Source organism: Triturus cristatus, chromosome 3_2, assembly GCF_964204655.1.
Source record: "Triturus cristatus chromosome 3_2, aTriCri1.1, whole genome shotgun sequence".
Taxonomy (NCBI): Eukaryota; Metazoa; Chordata; class Amphibia; order Caudata; family Salamandridae; genus Triturus; species Triturus cristatus.
The window spans coordinates 310,170,194-310,186,831 of record NC_140584.1 but is presented as its reverse complement, the minus strand read 5'-3'; the positions used below and the strand labels follow the sequence as shown (position 1 = coordinate 310,186,831).

General features: G+C 48.5%; 1 protein-coding gene across 3 annotated transcripts in view; it reads right to left on the bottom strand.

Annotated features, from left to right (window-relative positions):
• The window catches only part of UBXN11 (UBX domain protein 11), a 422,469-nt gene that overhangs the window by 76,378 nt on the left and 329,453 nt on the right, over positions 1-16,638 (bottom strand). For all 3 annotated transcript variants that reach the window (XM_085647748.1, XM_085647749.1, XM_085647750.1), the window contains one exon: positions 599-725. In XM_085647748.1, the coding sequence (XP_085503874.1) occupies positions 599-725 (127 nt within the window). The remainder of the gene's footprint in view (positions 1-598; positions 726-16,638) is intronic.

The following is a 16,638-nucleotide window of genomic DNA, read 5'->3' as shown; positions in this document are numbered from 1 at the left end:
AGAGCGAGCTGCGGAATTTATGTACTCTTTTAAATGTAATGTATATATGAAATGTTTTTTGAAATTGTCTGCTTTTGTGATTTTAAACGACTAAAATCGAATAAAGCTTATTTTAACTTTGACTGCCCTTCGCAGGCTCAGTTTAACAGGTCCATTGGATCGATTTAATGCTGGCAGAGCCAAACTTTACTTCGTGGACACCTACATATGTCTAGATGTATTAATGGATCATGGAGAAGCCTGACCTTCCAAGCACCCCTCGATTGGGATTGACTGATTGGTTGGTGCAATCTCTCATGTTCATCACATGCTGCACTAAATTCAGTAGTCTACTATAGAAGCCCCTAGTAGGGAGCCTCTTGGATATCTCAGTGTTGACTGCCTCCAAAGCTACATAGAGTGGGTAAGCTATCTAAATACACAAAATGTGTGTACTGAAAGGGGTATTGAGCCTCCATACTGGCATTGTGAATGCGAGATCTAAATCCCCCATCTTGCTGTGGCACTGTACTGGACGTAGATCAGAACAAAGCATAACCATCTTTCAGTTTTCAGATTGATGGATAATGGCTATTGCCTACTCCGGAAAATCACTCACCAGGTACCTCGCTGGTTTCCAGTGTGCTATCGCCTGCTGACAATGACCCTCCAACCACTTGTCCTTGGCCAGGAAAGTTCTCCCATCGACGAGTCTCACGGAAAGTCATATTTCTCCTATCAGTCACCTGAGAACATAGTGAAAACACAAGCACAGTGAGTCGGTGTGGCACCAGGTACAGGAGCATCACTCATTTGCCCACCCGGTAGAAAAGAACCATTGGTAATAACCAGTTCAAGAAATTTTGCAAGATAAGAACTTTTGTGATAGAACATTTTGTAGAAAAAAAAAATTCAAAGACACAAAATTTACATTTTAAGTATGGTGATCCAGGGAAAACATTTCTTTCAACCTGTGTTGTTAGACCAAAATGACCAGAATCTTCTAGTATATGATATATAGTTAACACTGAAGCTGTTGTGCTCCTCTTTTTATGAATTTGCTCTTTGCATCAACATAGGCTTTCCAGTAACACACGCATGTTTACATTTGGAACAAAGATGACCAAGAATGCAGCTAGTTCAGGGTGTATAGAATGGGCCATGTGAAATTAAAGGACACATGCCTATCTTTTTACCCAAAATTACATTTTGAGGCTGAAACATCTCTTTTCAAGACAGTAGTAAAATAGTTGGAAGAGGAACAGAAACATGAAGAATTAAAAAAAACTACAAGTGAGCTTATGAGACAGTTTTGCTACTTTTAGGAAATATTTTGTGTCTCTTCGAGTCGAATATTCTGGAAGACACAAAGTAAAAACCCACAGGAGCGTCTTCACCGTTAGTACTTATTCAAATAATGTTATCATGAGGATCATTGTTTACAACAAACAGAAGGGCTCCTCTCAAAGATAGTACCTAGATCAGCATAAAACAGAAGCATGCCAATGCCCCATAAATGACGTCCGTTAAGAAAAAACACATGGAGCACTGGACAGATTAAAATCACTTGCAGCTTCATTGTTATAAGTTGAAGTAGATGCACTGATTGTAGTGTTAATTCTAGGTGCACATCATCTCTAACATACATTCGATTTAGGGATATGTTTCGTTATGACTCTAAAAGATTGATGGCCCATACATAAAATTAACAAGGCAATACCACAGAGCATAAATACGTACATCCAAAAACGGGAACACAAGATGGTGTCCGTAATTGTTTTTTTTTCCAGAGCTCCCACAAAAACACACCAATTGAAAATAAATCTCAAAATAGCCACCATGTTTTTTTTTTAAGTGGTTGGTAGCTTTCGCTTCGCCATTCATCAAAGGCATCACTATGGTCACATCCTATCATTGTTAGGCCATTTTGGCACATTTTCTATGTGGGCAACATTTTGCACAGATCTGGGGAGACCATCAATAGGACTGGTGGACTCATCGTTTTACAGTGCCTGTTGTTGCATTGGCATTTTTAGTTGTGTAGTTAGTAGAGTGTTTGTGAAGTGTTTAGCACTGAAAAGGGCTATGAGAGTGAGTGTTTAAATCTAATCCGTTCTATCCATGAAGATTTTTGTGGTGTAATAAGATGAAAACCTTTTGGAATGTCCCAGTGATAGATATTCCAATACCCATCAGTGGAGGTATCCGAAAGCCAGTGGCAACGTTTACAAGCTTTCAGAGCAGATGTGGCTTTAAAGACATAGGGCCCGATTCACAGAACTAACTTAAGACAAAATCCTAAACTTACTACCATTTTGGTATTCACAGAAGGCACTTACTCATCAATGAGTAAGTGCCTTCTGTGAATACCAAAATGGTAGTAAGTTACACAAAATGAGTAAGTTACTCATTTTGGTATTCACAGAAGGCACTTACTCATTGATGAGTAAGTGCCTTCTGTGAATACCAAAATGAGTAACTTACTCAAAACGATTAAGTTACTAATTTTGGTATTCACAGAAGGCACTTACTCATCAATGGGTAAGTGCCTTCTGTGAATACCAAAATGAGTAAGTGCCTTCTGTGAATACCAAAATGGTAGTAAGTTTAGGATTTTGTCTTAAGTTAGTTCTGTGAATCGGGCCCTAAAATTCTGCCGAACAAGAACCACATAAGAGTATGACACTGCATAGGTGTGCAATGCTTCATATGGGTTTATGCAGAGTGCCTCATGTCTGCACACATAACAGCTCTTGTTGTCAGCACAGGTGACTTTGGTCACTGCTGCTTTTTTAGGTCTCGCCTAGCGTTGCAGCACATGCGCTGCTCGCTCCGCGAGATTTATTGTGAACGAGAAGTTTGAGAAGAGGGCTTGAAGCCCTGCCCCTCATTTCCATTGGCTAGCATCACTTTTTATGCTAAACGGTGGCCTGCCATTGGAAATGAGGGTTTTTTGGTGACGCCCTTTCGCCTCCGATCCGGACTGGGTCGCCTGCTTTGCTGCTGTCGCAAAGCACTTTCTAATCTCTATGGAGCCATGTGTTTCTAATTAGAAACACATGGCCCCATAAAGACAAGAGATCGATGCTTGTTTTTTTAGCAGGCGAAAGCCTGGCCTGGCCGGTTTGTGAGCAAAGCAGCCATGCGGCGGCTCGCCGCCTCGTGACCAGAGAGCGTGTATGATGCTGTAATTGAATCGGGTAAGGTTATGCTTAATCATGCTTGTTCATTTATATATCCGCATTGGCTCTCCCGTTGGCGGGGCCTGGCGAACGGCCCTTGATACCCTCTCGGGTTTATTTCAGTTTGTCACTCGGCCGCCCTTAGACCCCTCCCCACCCTTGGGAAGACATCTCTCACCGCCTTCCCTTCCCCTTGACCCTCACTCTCATTGCCCTCCAGGGGCTGTGCGCGCAGGGTGACAGCCAAGGATGGACCGGCCGGCCGGGAAGGGAGGCGGATGCAGATACAGTGAATAATGGCGCGCGCTCGGAGCCTAGATGTCCTCTCCGAACACTTAATTTTTTTTTAATGAAAAGCCACGCGGTGACCCCGAACAAATGAATTTCCTTAAAATTGAGTCTACGTGCAGTTACACGATTAAGGGAGCAGTTAAACTCGAAACCTGAGATCCACTAAAAAACAATGCGCCCTTTGGTGCATTGTTATCGGCACCGCGTTAACTGTGCGAAATGCGCCAGAGGGGCGGGGGAGCCCGATGGAGGGGTGCAGTGCAGAAGGAGGTGTGCAGCTCCCCAGCATTTGTTATGTGGGGAACACAAGGAATTCTAGGACCGGACGTGTTTCCATGAATGAATATTTCCAGTTTGGCAACATGAGCCTAGCACTCTGTCTTGATGAGTTCAATGTATGGTTTGCAGCGGTGGCTACAGATGGAGTTACCAGCACTCATTTTTGGGCACCAGAACCTCTTTTCCATCATGTTACTTTGGCCCAGGACGAGAGAGAGAAAGGCAGAAAACAGAGAAAGGTGGAAGAGGCAGGGAAACCGAGACAGAGAAGAAAACTAGGATTAGCTTTCAAGAGTGAGATAAAGAGGTGTGAAGTGTAGGGCGGTGGAAGTTAGAAGCATGAAGTGGAATCAGGACGAGATCATTTTTTATTTTCACAAATCAACCGCTGTTGGTCAAGGCAGAGAGACCTCCTGCATGACCAGAGGAAGGAACGAGTGTTTCAACCCCCCACCTATTATTTACTTAACAGCAAACCCTACCGCCAGGGATCCAGGGCGCGTTTGATTTGGAGAGGAGACAAGGCCGCGATAGAACTCAGGAGGCAAACTGGCACCGTAAATGCATACATGATAATCTTACAAGTAACAAAAACCAGTAAGGTGGATAGGTCTGGCCTATTCCGAATATGTAAAATCACATAAAATAAATCAATAATAATCTTTTACGTTACCTATAAGAACAAAATGAGACAGTTTTGCTTAATTTCTCTGCTGTTGTGCTGATTACAAAAGTTGAGTGGTTGTGTCACAAACGCGCTCTGATCCGTGGATGTAGCAGGGCACCATCAGACCATGCATCCAGGCCCTAAATGCTATCGCTTAGTTGCGGCCTAGTGCATTGATGGCAGAAACCAGTTACTATAAAAATACAGGGCAATGGAATGAGTCTTCACGTTTGGAAAGAAGTTTTTTTCAAAGAATAATAATCTTAAAGTCACACTCAAGAAACAACTTTTCTGTCATATTATGGGCTCCGATGCATAGTCAGACACTGATCCATATTAGAAACAAAACGTTTAGCAATCCATAGACAAAAACTGCAACAAGAAATGATGAAAAGCTTTTTTTTTGCATTAACCAGTTATATACAATGTTTCAAAGCTGACAAACTCAATCAGCCAATTACATCCATTCATTCTTGTAGTGGTCTTGGTTATAAGATCAGCGTTGGTGTTTCCAAAGCAGCCTTTTATTGTATGCATTTCATGATGGAGATGAAGCACATTCAAGAGTTATTAGCACACAGCGCTCTAAACTGCATGCCACAGATCATGTGCGCAGGCTGTAAGCGGAGTTGTGGTTGGGGAGCGGTATGGTGACAGATTCTAATCTGTAAGCATATTACCCAGGGCCGGCGCTAGGCATGGGCAGCGTGAGGAGCTGTTCTAGGCCCAGGGGGCCACCTGAGAGTGTATTTGTTTTCTTTTTTATATCTCCCCTGCTGGCCCGTCTCTGTGGACCTAATGGCTGAATCTGCATGTTGATGACAGCAATCAGACTGGTAATTTGAGTGCCCATGCCTGTGAAGTGGCCCTGCCCCTGTATGAATAAAAGACAGAATATCTTGCAGGGACACAGCAAAGGATAGAGTGGCGATGGCGGCGCGTCACAATGGAAGCTGCTCACCGAGGCCAAGTGGAAAGGGAGCAGAGAGGCGAATAAAAGGGGCAAGACAAATGGAATACCGTGGGGGGAGCAGATAAGTGTGTGTGCGGCATTGAGACAGGAGGTACACGCAGAGGAGCAGAATCCACATGCAAAAGTGGATGCAGCAGTGTTTAAAGTCTGCTGGATCACGCAAGTCTTAGACCCCGTAGTAAATTAAAATGGACATTGAAAAGGGGCCCTATATTCATGTCCTTAATTTTGCCTGAAAAAACATTGATCCAGTGTCTGCACAATGAATGAAAGCTCTGAAAACCAGGTGATGAGACGGGCCTGCTCTCCATTTTTGCCCTCACCCTCAGAGGGGGGAAAACAAATCTCAACTCTGCAGCAGTGCCACCCTTCGCTACCTTTAATGCAACTTCAGTGAGACTCGTTATAGTTCTTTCACAGTCTCATCATGTCAGAACAGGAGCATTTTCAATATTATATACAAGGAAGCTGTAGATGTTGCTTATTCATCTTATGCAACTAATAACCACTGACAAAGCCAATAGTACTGGCTTGTTCTGGGTGTAATTTTACTTGCTGTAATTTTTATCTGGAGGCAATGACAGGTTTTTTCTACCCACTTAAAGCCCTGCTCTCAGGTCAGTATGTAGGCCGTTTTTAGGTCTCGCCTGACCCAGCACATGCGCTGGTCTGGCGAGACTTATTGAGAGGGCTCCAAAAAGTGCTGCCAGGCCAGCCTAGAGGTACAGTGCATGTGCACGGGAGCGCGCGCCGCGCTTTACCGCTATTACTTTCACTTTCGCGGCCGTACGGCCGCTTCGATGTTTGATCGTGATTGCGATTGCGATCACTTTCGCGGCCGCATGGCCGCTTTGCATAGCCAATAGGTCTCGCTTTTGGGACCTTATATGTATTTAGTTATGCAACTGTTGCATAGCTAAACACTTATAAGGTCCCAAAGGCGAGACCTATTGGCTATGCCAATGCTTGTTTTGGCTAGTTGTTGACCTGCTTTTATGGTCAAGTGAGCCGGTTTTTACTGTTGATTTTTAAGAATGGTTTTAAGAAAAAGAGTGTTATGGGATTCCTTCTACTTAACAATATTAAGATTTCACTGTCTGGAAGCATGGTGTAGATCCATTCATTTGACAGCTGGATGCAGTGGCCGTGCCTTCATCCCTCTCCTCACATCAATTGTTATCGTGTAGAAGCAACCGGGGTCTCCAGGAATAGGCACAAAGTTGAAACAAAGCCAAAAGACATAAATAAAACCTTGCAGACTAGAATAGATCAACTACAAGCAGAGGATGAAGGAGCCACTTAGGAGAACCATGCATTCAACCCACCTTCAGGGCGCACTTTGTTTAACATAAGCAGGAATTTTAGGGGTACCAAGTTGTGCAGAGATCTATAGACCAAGACCCACACTTAGCTGAGACCACCCCTAATCCCATCAACCTATGGAAAGTGGGCACTTGGGGCACAGGAGACTATGGGAAGCACCTGAGTACCTCCCAAGATGCCCTCCTCAGCCAACCTTTCAATGTGAGCCATTGAAAGAATGATACTCGCTGTGTATAAAAGTACATTAAATATACTTTTGCAGCCAAATTTCATTTAATTTTCGTTAGATGAAGCAAATGGCATAGCAGTTAGTCACAGGTAACAAAGTAACCATAGAACATTTTTCACAAACCTTTTCTAAAGAGAAAAGGGAATATGTGACATTGTTAGCCAGCAGGCTGCAATGCAAAGTATATATAAGAGAGAAAAACTGCCAGTGTGCATTTAAGAACATCACAACACACTCTCTATCTCATCATGCCCCACAGTTGATAGGTCAGTTAATTTTTCTAGCTCTTGGAAACAGGATCCTGGGGCACTGAGCTCTGCCTTTTTGCCAAAAACCATTGGAAATGTTTCTAAAGCTTTATATTTAAAGATTCAATCAACATCTTTTGCAATCTACAGTATTTTAAAACCTTTTTCTGCCAGGAAAACATGTCTTTTAACAGTCAAAAGTGTCTTCACTTTTTGTGAAGTGCTCTTCTTGTGAGTGAAATAGCTTTATTTCGACAGTTTTGTCATAAAAGCACAACAATACAACACATATCGCACAATAAATAACAAATAATACATTACTATTACAAGGTAAAAGCTTATTAAATTCCATATACTGTCTAATATTAAAAAGTTATAAAAAGAACACATTACTGTAACAACTGTTTCCTTGCAGTTCTTATCCTCCAAGCCCAACCCAAAAATGTAGCCATACAACAGGCAAAAAAGGGACAGGCATCTGAGCGCAATATGCGTAAAGCTTCCAAATGTGATCCTGTGCCTAGTCTCCTACATAGAGGCTTCAACCATCTCGACCTGGGCGCAGAGTAAGCATGGCACTCAAACAACAAATGAGCTATAGACTCCACCCTTGAGTCACAAAAGGGGCAATAAGGAATGGTTTGGAATGGAGGTTTCCAAGTAGACGTGAAAAATCCTAGAGGAAGAACACCCACCCTGAATTTAAAGTATAGTGCTCTGTCACCCGGGTTAAGGATTGAGTCCAGGTAAGGTTCTCTAAAAGGGATCTCCTTAACTAGCAGGAACTGGGCGACAGATTTGCAATGATTAGGGTTACGCAACCTCTCATTATCCACCCAGAGCCAATAAATCTTCTTAAGCATTTGTTTTGAGGGTGCTGTTCTGTTGACCCAAGCCTCTCCTAAGCCCAGCTCATAAAGAAGTCGCTTAACCTCCCTGAGCCAGATTACCTTATACCAGCCAGATAAGGATAAAATTTCGCTGAGGGCATCTGCATAGCTACTCAATTCAGGGACGTTCCATATCCTGGCCCATAATAAAAGGGGACGTAGCCTAGCTTGCTCGGAAATTGGGCGTGTGCCTGCATCTAGCAAGAGAGGAATTGTGGGGGTGCTGTGGGGTAACTTCATAAGATCTTTATGGAAATTATTTTCAAGGTGTGTCAAGATGTCAACTCTTTGTGTACCCCACAGTTCCGCACCATACAATACTGCACTCACCACCCTTGCCCTGTAGATATCAAGTGGTGCCCCAATAGGTTTTAAAGCGGAGGCACGTTGTTCCTTGAGCAGGGCCCCTGCGACCCTCTTGTGGGTCAAAAACACCTTTTGGTGGTGCGCCTTCCAACTCATATTAACACACAGTCGAATACCTAGGTAGTCGAATTCGTTGACTCTATCAAGAGAGACAGAGTCCAGGGTAGGAGGAACAACCGCTTTCCTGGGAGGGTTAAGAACAAGGAATTTGGTCTTGCTTATGTTTATAGACAGGCCCTTGGTATCACAAACGGCCTTAAAGCTAGAAAGCAACTTTTGGATACCTACTGGTGACTTTGAAATTAGGAGGGTATCATCCGCAAAAAGGAGCGTAGGAACTTTCCTACCAGCCAAGGATGGTGCATCTGACGGCTGTTGGAGCAGATGGTCCACCACTCCGTTAACATAAAGAGAGAACAGAGTGGGGGCAAGCACACATCCCTGGCGGACGCCCCTATCTACGGAAATACGAGATGTCTTCTCCCCCTGGGTACCCCATCTAATCTGGGCAAAGTTGCTATCATGGAACTTTATGAGCAAGGCCAACAAATAGGGAGGTAAACCCAACCTACCTAAGACATTCCACAATTGGACTCGAGGGACCAGGTCGAAGGCAGTTCGCAAGTCTATGAAGACTAAATACAAGCTGCCCCCGCCCAGCACGACCACTTTCCAGTATATCATTAAAAGGCGAAACGTCTGTTCGATGGTGCCCATCCCTGATCTAAAACCTGCCTGGAAATCTGACAGAACCTGATTTTCTTCAACCCATTGCAGGATCCTGCCTAGTATCACTTTGCCCGCAACCTTTTGAGATGAGTCAAGCAGGCTAATAGGGCGATAATTGGCTGGGTCGTCCCGACAACCTTTTTTAAAAATAGGGACGACCTCAGCGCCCCTCCATGAGTCAGGGAGAGAACCTCCCAACACAGCCTCATTCAAAAGTGTGGCAATTAATCTACTCCACGGTAATGGATATTTTTTCAGCAAGTCGCCCGGAATACCATCCGGTCCAGCAGCCTTATTAGATACAATACAACTGATTGCCCTTGCAACTTCCTCAGTGCTGAAGGGGCAGGCAATGATGGGAATCTCGGCTGGTAAGCTGACGAGAGGGCCCATGTTTAGGTGGGATTCCCCACTATGGACAGAGTACAGTTTGGAGAAGTGGGCAAACCAGAGATCACCCGGAATGTTACAAGTAAACTGGGAATCAAGAGGTTTGTCCCTAGTTCTCAGCAGATCCCAAAACCCCTTGGAGTCCTTCCTGGCGCTTGCCTCCACTAGGTCCCACCAAAAACTGTAATCGTGGGCCTCCCTCGCCTCCGCCACAACTTTTTTATAGAATTTCCTCGCCAATCTAATATTGCCTGGAACCTTACTTTTCACTGCGGAAATGAGTTCCCCCTTGGCAGCCCGACATTTAGAAGAGTACCACTTATTTCTTGCCCTAGGAGCACCTTTTGCGGAAACCTTCACGCTGGCTTGGGGTATAATAAACAAATCACTTAACACCGCAATGGTTTCTGTGAATATTCGTAAAACAGTTTGACTGGTGACACCCAGGGCATCAAGGCGCGGCCCCACCGCTACCATAGTGGTCCCTGCCTGTGCCAACCTTTCCTCATCCGCTACTACTTTAGCCCACTTTAAACGCCTGCCACAGCACGAGGGAAGAAGCTCATGGGAGGTTTTCCACTTATAGGGGATCTTAACTGAATTCCCAACCTGCCAGGGCGAAATCAATGTTAGGGAGAGAGGATTGTGGTCACTATCACAAGACGCAATAACCTCCATATCATAGTGAAGTGACCACAAATTGTAATTCAACACAACATAATCTATTCTGGAAGTGTGACCCATCCTGTTGTAGGTGTGCGCACCCAAGGGATCCGATTTAGATCGACCATTAGTTGGTCTTAGGTCATGTTCCATACAGAGTGCATTGATGTCTACTGCACTCTGAGACCATTTAGGAATCGGATCTATGGTCAGGGTGGGAATACCTCTCCTTGTGTCCTCATCCCAAGTGTTCAGGATATCCTCCCTAGCCAATGGCTCAAAGCAGCAATTAAAGTGGCCTGCAAGAAGAACATAAGAATCAATACTGCAGGCGGCTAGATCGCTGCTTAATCCTATAGAGGATAGAGTGGATAACCCGCCCCTGGCCCCTCTTAAATAAAGGTTAAAAACTTCCAGCTTCCTACCCCCTGGGCATAGAATGGTTATCCACTGGAGATCGGGAGAGTGCGTAGACTTTTGGCTTACGCTTAAACCTACAGCTATATTAACCCATATAAGAAGGCCACCTGACGGGCGACCTTTACATCCGTATTGATGGGAAGCTGGAACAAAGTAGGTCGTAAAGCCCACTCTATGCCTAGGTTCGAGGCACCACGTTTCCTGCAAAAGACAGATGTTATAGGAGGCTAAAAAAGCGTTCCATTCAGGAATATCAAAATTACGAGCGAGACCTGCCACATTCCAGCTTATAATCTTCAGCAAGGGGTCGTCTGCGGTAATCTGCCTTGGAGGGTTATCTAATGTAACCAAATTGGACACAGGTCCTGCCCTCCCCACAACAGATCTATTTAGCTTAGGCAGTGGGTCAAGCTGGTGGTGATGGGGAGCCATTTCTACATCAGTCAACTTCCTAATTGGTGGAACGTTCTGAATTGGAGGCAGGGGAATCATACAAGATGGGTCCAGTTGATCCGTTGCTACTAGGGAATCAAAAGTACATAACGTGTTCAAACCCGCCTCTATCGGTGAAGGAGTAAACGTACCCTCTAGACTTGGAAGGCTAACAACCGGAGGTTCAATCGGCATAAGAAAAGATTCATTGTGCCCCAGAACCTGTGGTAAGGGAACTTGGGGAACAGGATGGCGTGCGAGTCAATCTACCTCCTCAAGCCCCGCAAACCGATTCGAAGTGGGGAAGCCATTCCAGATTGTGAAGGAATCTTGGAATTTTTTGGGATGGCTCCTCCAGTTATGGTGGTGAACTAAGGACCAGTCTTCTTCGCTTGTATATCTAGGGCGCGGTGGGTAGAAAAAGGACAATGGCCTAGGTGTAACAAGAGATCCTTCACCAATGGGGCAGGAGCAGATATAATGTGCCATATGTGGGTCCTCAAAGGTCACCACTATACAGTCCCCGGGACTAGATTTCCTTGAGGGACCTACCCAGGGGGTTCTGCGTACCATCAGAATTTTGCTTCTCTGTCCGATAGGAATTGGTCTGTTCGCATTAAGCCAATGAATTGTCTTATTCTTCAAAGACCAGTGGTTCTCATGTTGGCCGTTTCCTAACTGGGGGACACCCGTCAACACAACCACATAGTCATTGGCCTCTGGAGGGAGATCAATATAACCCCCTCTAAAATTATTCTTAATAGGTGGGCTCTTAGTTGGATGTAGCACCACTTCACTAGGAGGGGGACTATGCGGAACACCTGCATTAGGTTTAACTGGTGGCTGAGGGATGAAACACTTAGGAGCCTTGAGTATGGAGGTGGTGGTACTATGATCCACACCCACAGACCCCAATTTAGAAACCGATCGTGTGGTAGCTGGTACTAGAGGGGAGGCTTGCGGGACTTGAGGAATTAAAACATGGGGTGGTGGCTCGACAACAGGAGAGCCCTGATTTTCAAGACTTCTCAGGCCGAGAGTGGCCAGAGCAATAATGCTCTTTTCCATCTCGAGCAAATTGTTCTCAATACGTGAGAGTCTGAGATCGAGAGGGGAAATAAGTTTCTTAAGGGTTTCCCAAACTAAACCTATAAATTCCCCATCATTCCTATCCACGCTCCCTGCATGTGAGCCCTCAACCTCTGCCTCAGTGGCCGTAGGGTCAGTCGAGAGAGCAGAAACTAACCCCTCTTTGACTCCCTCACAATGTGGTTGTTCCCTGGACACACACCCTCCAATAGGATTTAAAACCGGAACACTAGTCGAATTTAGGTGTTGTGCATTCGCAATTTTGGCCTTCTTACGACAGTAAGCAGACCGAGAGGTGCATTTTCTTTTAGAATGGTGATCTTTACTAATAGTGCGCCTAGATGGAAACATTATAGAGATGGAATTATTAGAACTAGCGTCATGCCTAGGAGGAATAGTGGGGGGATTCACTACGCTATCCTGAATCAATGGCTCTAAAGTGGGGGGTAGTGGAGGAAAAGTCGGGGAATGATGAACATCAACTTGTGTAACTACACAATGGGGGATTACTGAACGCACCGGGGTGACCGCAGTGGCTATATGGCCCAGGGAGGATTTTTTTGTCAAATCAATTACCTGGGACAGTCTCCTGGCAGATGCCAATTCCAGGGAAACACGAGTCTGGAGTTTGGAAATTTCATGGTCTATAGCTGTGTTGGTACGAGTAATAAAATCGTCCATAGGACCATTGATTGGAGGGCCGCCGTTTGCGGCCTTACTCCGTGTTAACCTGGTAGACATAGCTTACCAACCACAACAACGACAACCCCCTGACTTAACTGTGGGAATCAAATAATAAATAGTATGGCAATTAGGCTCAACACAGAACTGTTGGAATAAAAAACGAAAGAGGGTAGCCCCGACCAGACCTCGCAGACCTCGAACGGCCTCAAACGGCCCGCTCTTTGCCCGGTCTACGCCTTGGGCGCGTCCCGCTGGCGCGTCAGAGCGGGAGTCTTATGCTGTCGTGAGAGCAAGGAGAGAGGCGGGGCAGGGAAGAGGAGTCAGGTGTGCAAAATCAACTAGCCAGCAGGCAGGCACCCTGGTCCTCGCAGTCCCGGTCTTCAGAGCCTCTCCAGCGTCCTCCCTGAATGCAGCAGAGCGTCCACGCCACTCGGGGGAAATCAAGCAGGGATCAGGGCAGTTCCAGAGTGCACAGGTCAGTGGCAACGAGCGGCTCCCGCGCAGCGGGGGCCGCGAGAAGTTATATAGTGGCAGGAGGCGGGGCAGGGAAGAGGAGTCAGGTGTGCAAAATCAACTAGCCAGCAGGCAGGCACCCTGGTCCTCGCAGTCCCGGTCTTCAGAGCCTCTCCAGCGTCCTCCCTGAATGCAGCAGAGCGTCCACGCCACTCGGGGGAAATCAAGCAGGGATCAGGTCAGTTCCAGAGTGCACAGGTCAGTGGCAACGAGCGGCACCCGCGAGAAGTTATATAGTGGCAGGAGGCGGGGCAGGGAAGAGGAGTCAGGTGTGCAAAATCAACTAGCCAGCAGGCAGGCACCCTGGTCCTCGCAGTCCCGGTCTTCAGAGCCTCTCCAGCGTCCTCCCTGAATGCAGCAGAGCGTCCACGCCACTCGGGGGAAATCAAGCAGGGATCAGGGCAGTTCCAGAGTGCACAGGTCAGTGGCAACGAGCGGCACCCGTGCAGCGGGGGCCGCAAGAAGTTATATAGTGGCAGGAGGCGGGGCAGGGAAGAGGAGTCAGGTGTGCAAAATCAACTAGCCAGCAGGCAGGCACCCTGGTCCTCGCAGTCCCGGTCTTCAGAGCCTCTCCAGCGTCCTCCCTGAATGCAGCAGAGCGTCCACGCCACTCGGGGGAAATCAAGCAGGGATCAGGGCAGTTCCAGAGTGCACAGGTCAGTGGCAACGAGCGGCTCCCGCGCAGCGGGGGCCGCGAGAAGTTATATAGTGGCAGGAGGCGGGGCAGGGAAGAGGAGTCAGGTGTGCAAAATCAACTAGCCAGCAGGCAGGCACCCTGGTCCTCGCAGTCCCGGTCTTCAGAGCCTCTCCAGCGTCCTCCCTGAATGCAGCAGAGCGTCCACGCCACTCGGGGGAAATCAAGCAGGGATCAGGGCAGTTCCAGAGTGCACAGGTCAGTGGCAACGAGCGGCTCCCGCGCAGCGGGGGCCGCGAGAAGTTATATAGTGGCAGGAGGCGGGGCAGGGAAGAGGAGTCAGGTGTGCAAAATCAACTAGCCAGCAGGCAGGCACCCTGGTCCTCGCAGTCCCGGTCTTCAGAGCCTCTCCAGCGTCCTCCCTGAATGCAGCAGAGCGTCCACGCCACTCGGGGGAAATCAAGCAGGGATCAGGGCAGTTCCAGAGTGCACAGGTCAGTGGCAACGAGCGGCACCCGCGAGAAGTTATATAGTGGCAGGAGGCGGGGCAGGGAAGAGGAGTCAGGTGTGCAAAATCAACTAGCCAGCAGGCAGGCACCCTGGTCCTCGCAGTCCCGGTCTTCAGAGCCTCTCCAGTGTCCTCCCTGAATGCAGCAGAGCGTCCACGCCACTCGGGGGAAATCAAGCAGGGATCAGGGCAGTTCCAGAGTGCACAGGTCAGTGGCAACGAGCGGCTCCCGCGCAGCGGGGGCCGCGAGAAGTTATATAGTGGCAGGAGGCGGGGCAGGGAAGAGGAGTCAGGTGTGCAAAATCAACTAGCCAGCAGGCAGGCACCCTGGTCCTCGCAGTCCCGGTCTTCAGAGCCTCTCCAGCGTCCTCCCTGAATGCAGCAGAGCGTCCACGCCACTCGGGGGAAATCAAGCAGGGATCAGGGCAGTTCCAGAGTGCACAGGTCAGTGGCAACGAGCGGCTCCCGCGCAGCGGGGGCCGCGAGAAGTTATATAGTGGCAGGAGGCGGGGCAGGGAAGAGGAGTCAGGTGTGCAAAATCAACTAGCCAGCAGGCAGGCACCCTGGTCCTCGCAGTCCCGGTCTTCAGAGCCTCTCCAGCGTCCTCCCTGAATGCAGCAGAGCGTCCACGCCACTCGGGGGAAATCAAGCAGGGATCAGGGCAGTTCCAGAGTGCACAGGTCAGTGGCAACGAGCGGCTCCCGCGCAGCGGGGGCCGCGAGAAGTTATATAGTGGCAGGAGGCGGGGCAGGGAAGAGGAGTCAGGTGTGCAAAATCAACTAGCCAGCAGGCAGGCACCCTGGTCCTCGCAGTCCCGGTCTTCAGAGCCTCTCCAGCGTCCTCCCTGAATGCAGCAGAGCGTCCACGCCACTCGGGGGAAATCAAGCAGGGATCAGGGCAGTTCCAGAGTGCACAGGTCAGTGGCAACGAGCGGCTCCCGCGTAGCGGGGGCCGCGAGAAGTTATATAGTGGCAGGAGGCGGGGCAGGGAAGAGGAGTCAGGTGTGCAAAATCAACTAGCCAGCAGGCAGGCACCCTGGTCCTCGCAGTCCCGGTCTTCAGAGCCTCTCCAGCGTCCTCCCTGAATGCAGCAGAGCGTCCACGCCACTCGGGGGAAATCAAGCAGGGATCAGGGCAGTTCCAGAGTGCACAGGTCAGTGGCAACGAGCGGCACCCGCACAGCGGGGGCCGCGAGAAGTTATATAGTGGCAGGAGGCGGGGCAGGGAAGAGGAGTCAGGTGTGCAAAATCAACTAGCCAGCAGGCAGGCACCCTGGTCCTTGCAGTCCCGGTCTTCAGAGCCTCTCCAGCGTCCTCCCTGAATGCAGCAGAGCGTCCACGCCACTCGGGGGAAATCAAGCAGGGATCAGGGCAGTTCCAGAGTGCACAGGTCAGTGGCAACGAGCGGCTCCCGCGCAGCGGGGGCCGCGAGAAGTTATATAGTGGCAGGAGGCGGGGCAGGGAAGAGGAGTCAGGTGTGCAAAATCAACTAGCCAGCAGGCAGGCACCCTGGTCCTCGCAGTCCCGGTCTTCAGAGCCTCTCCAGCGTCCTCCCTGAATGCAGCAGAGCGTCCACGCCACTCGGGGGAAATCAAGCAGGGATCAGGGCAGTTCCAGAGTGCACAGGTCAGTGGCAACGAGCGGCTCCCGCGCAGCGGGGGCCGCGAGAAGTTATATAGTGGCAGGAGGCGGGGCAGGGAAGAGGAGACAGGTGTGCAAAATCAACTAGCCAGCAGGCAGGCACCCTGGTCCTCGCAGTCCCGGTCTTCAGAGCCTCTCCAGCGTCCTCCCTGAATGCAGCAGAGCGTCCACGCCACTCGGGGGAAATCAAGCAGGGATCAGGGCAGTTCCAGAGTGCACAGGTCAGTGGCAACGAGCGGCACTTCTTGTGGAAACATGAAGGCACAGACAGACCCCCACAAGATCTGTATCCTTTGTCTTCTAGTGATCACCGTCATAAATCCTGCAGCCACTGCCAGACTTTCTAAAGAAGAACTCTGAAGGACATGCAGAAGATATGGCTGCATGGACTACAAAATAGAAAGGAGCCTGAAGACACTGCTAGGTCCTCCAGAAGCCACGGAGAAGGTCAGTCCTCTACCAGAGTACCTAATTTCTGCTCAAGGAATTCCCATAGTGGTAAATCCTAAG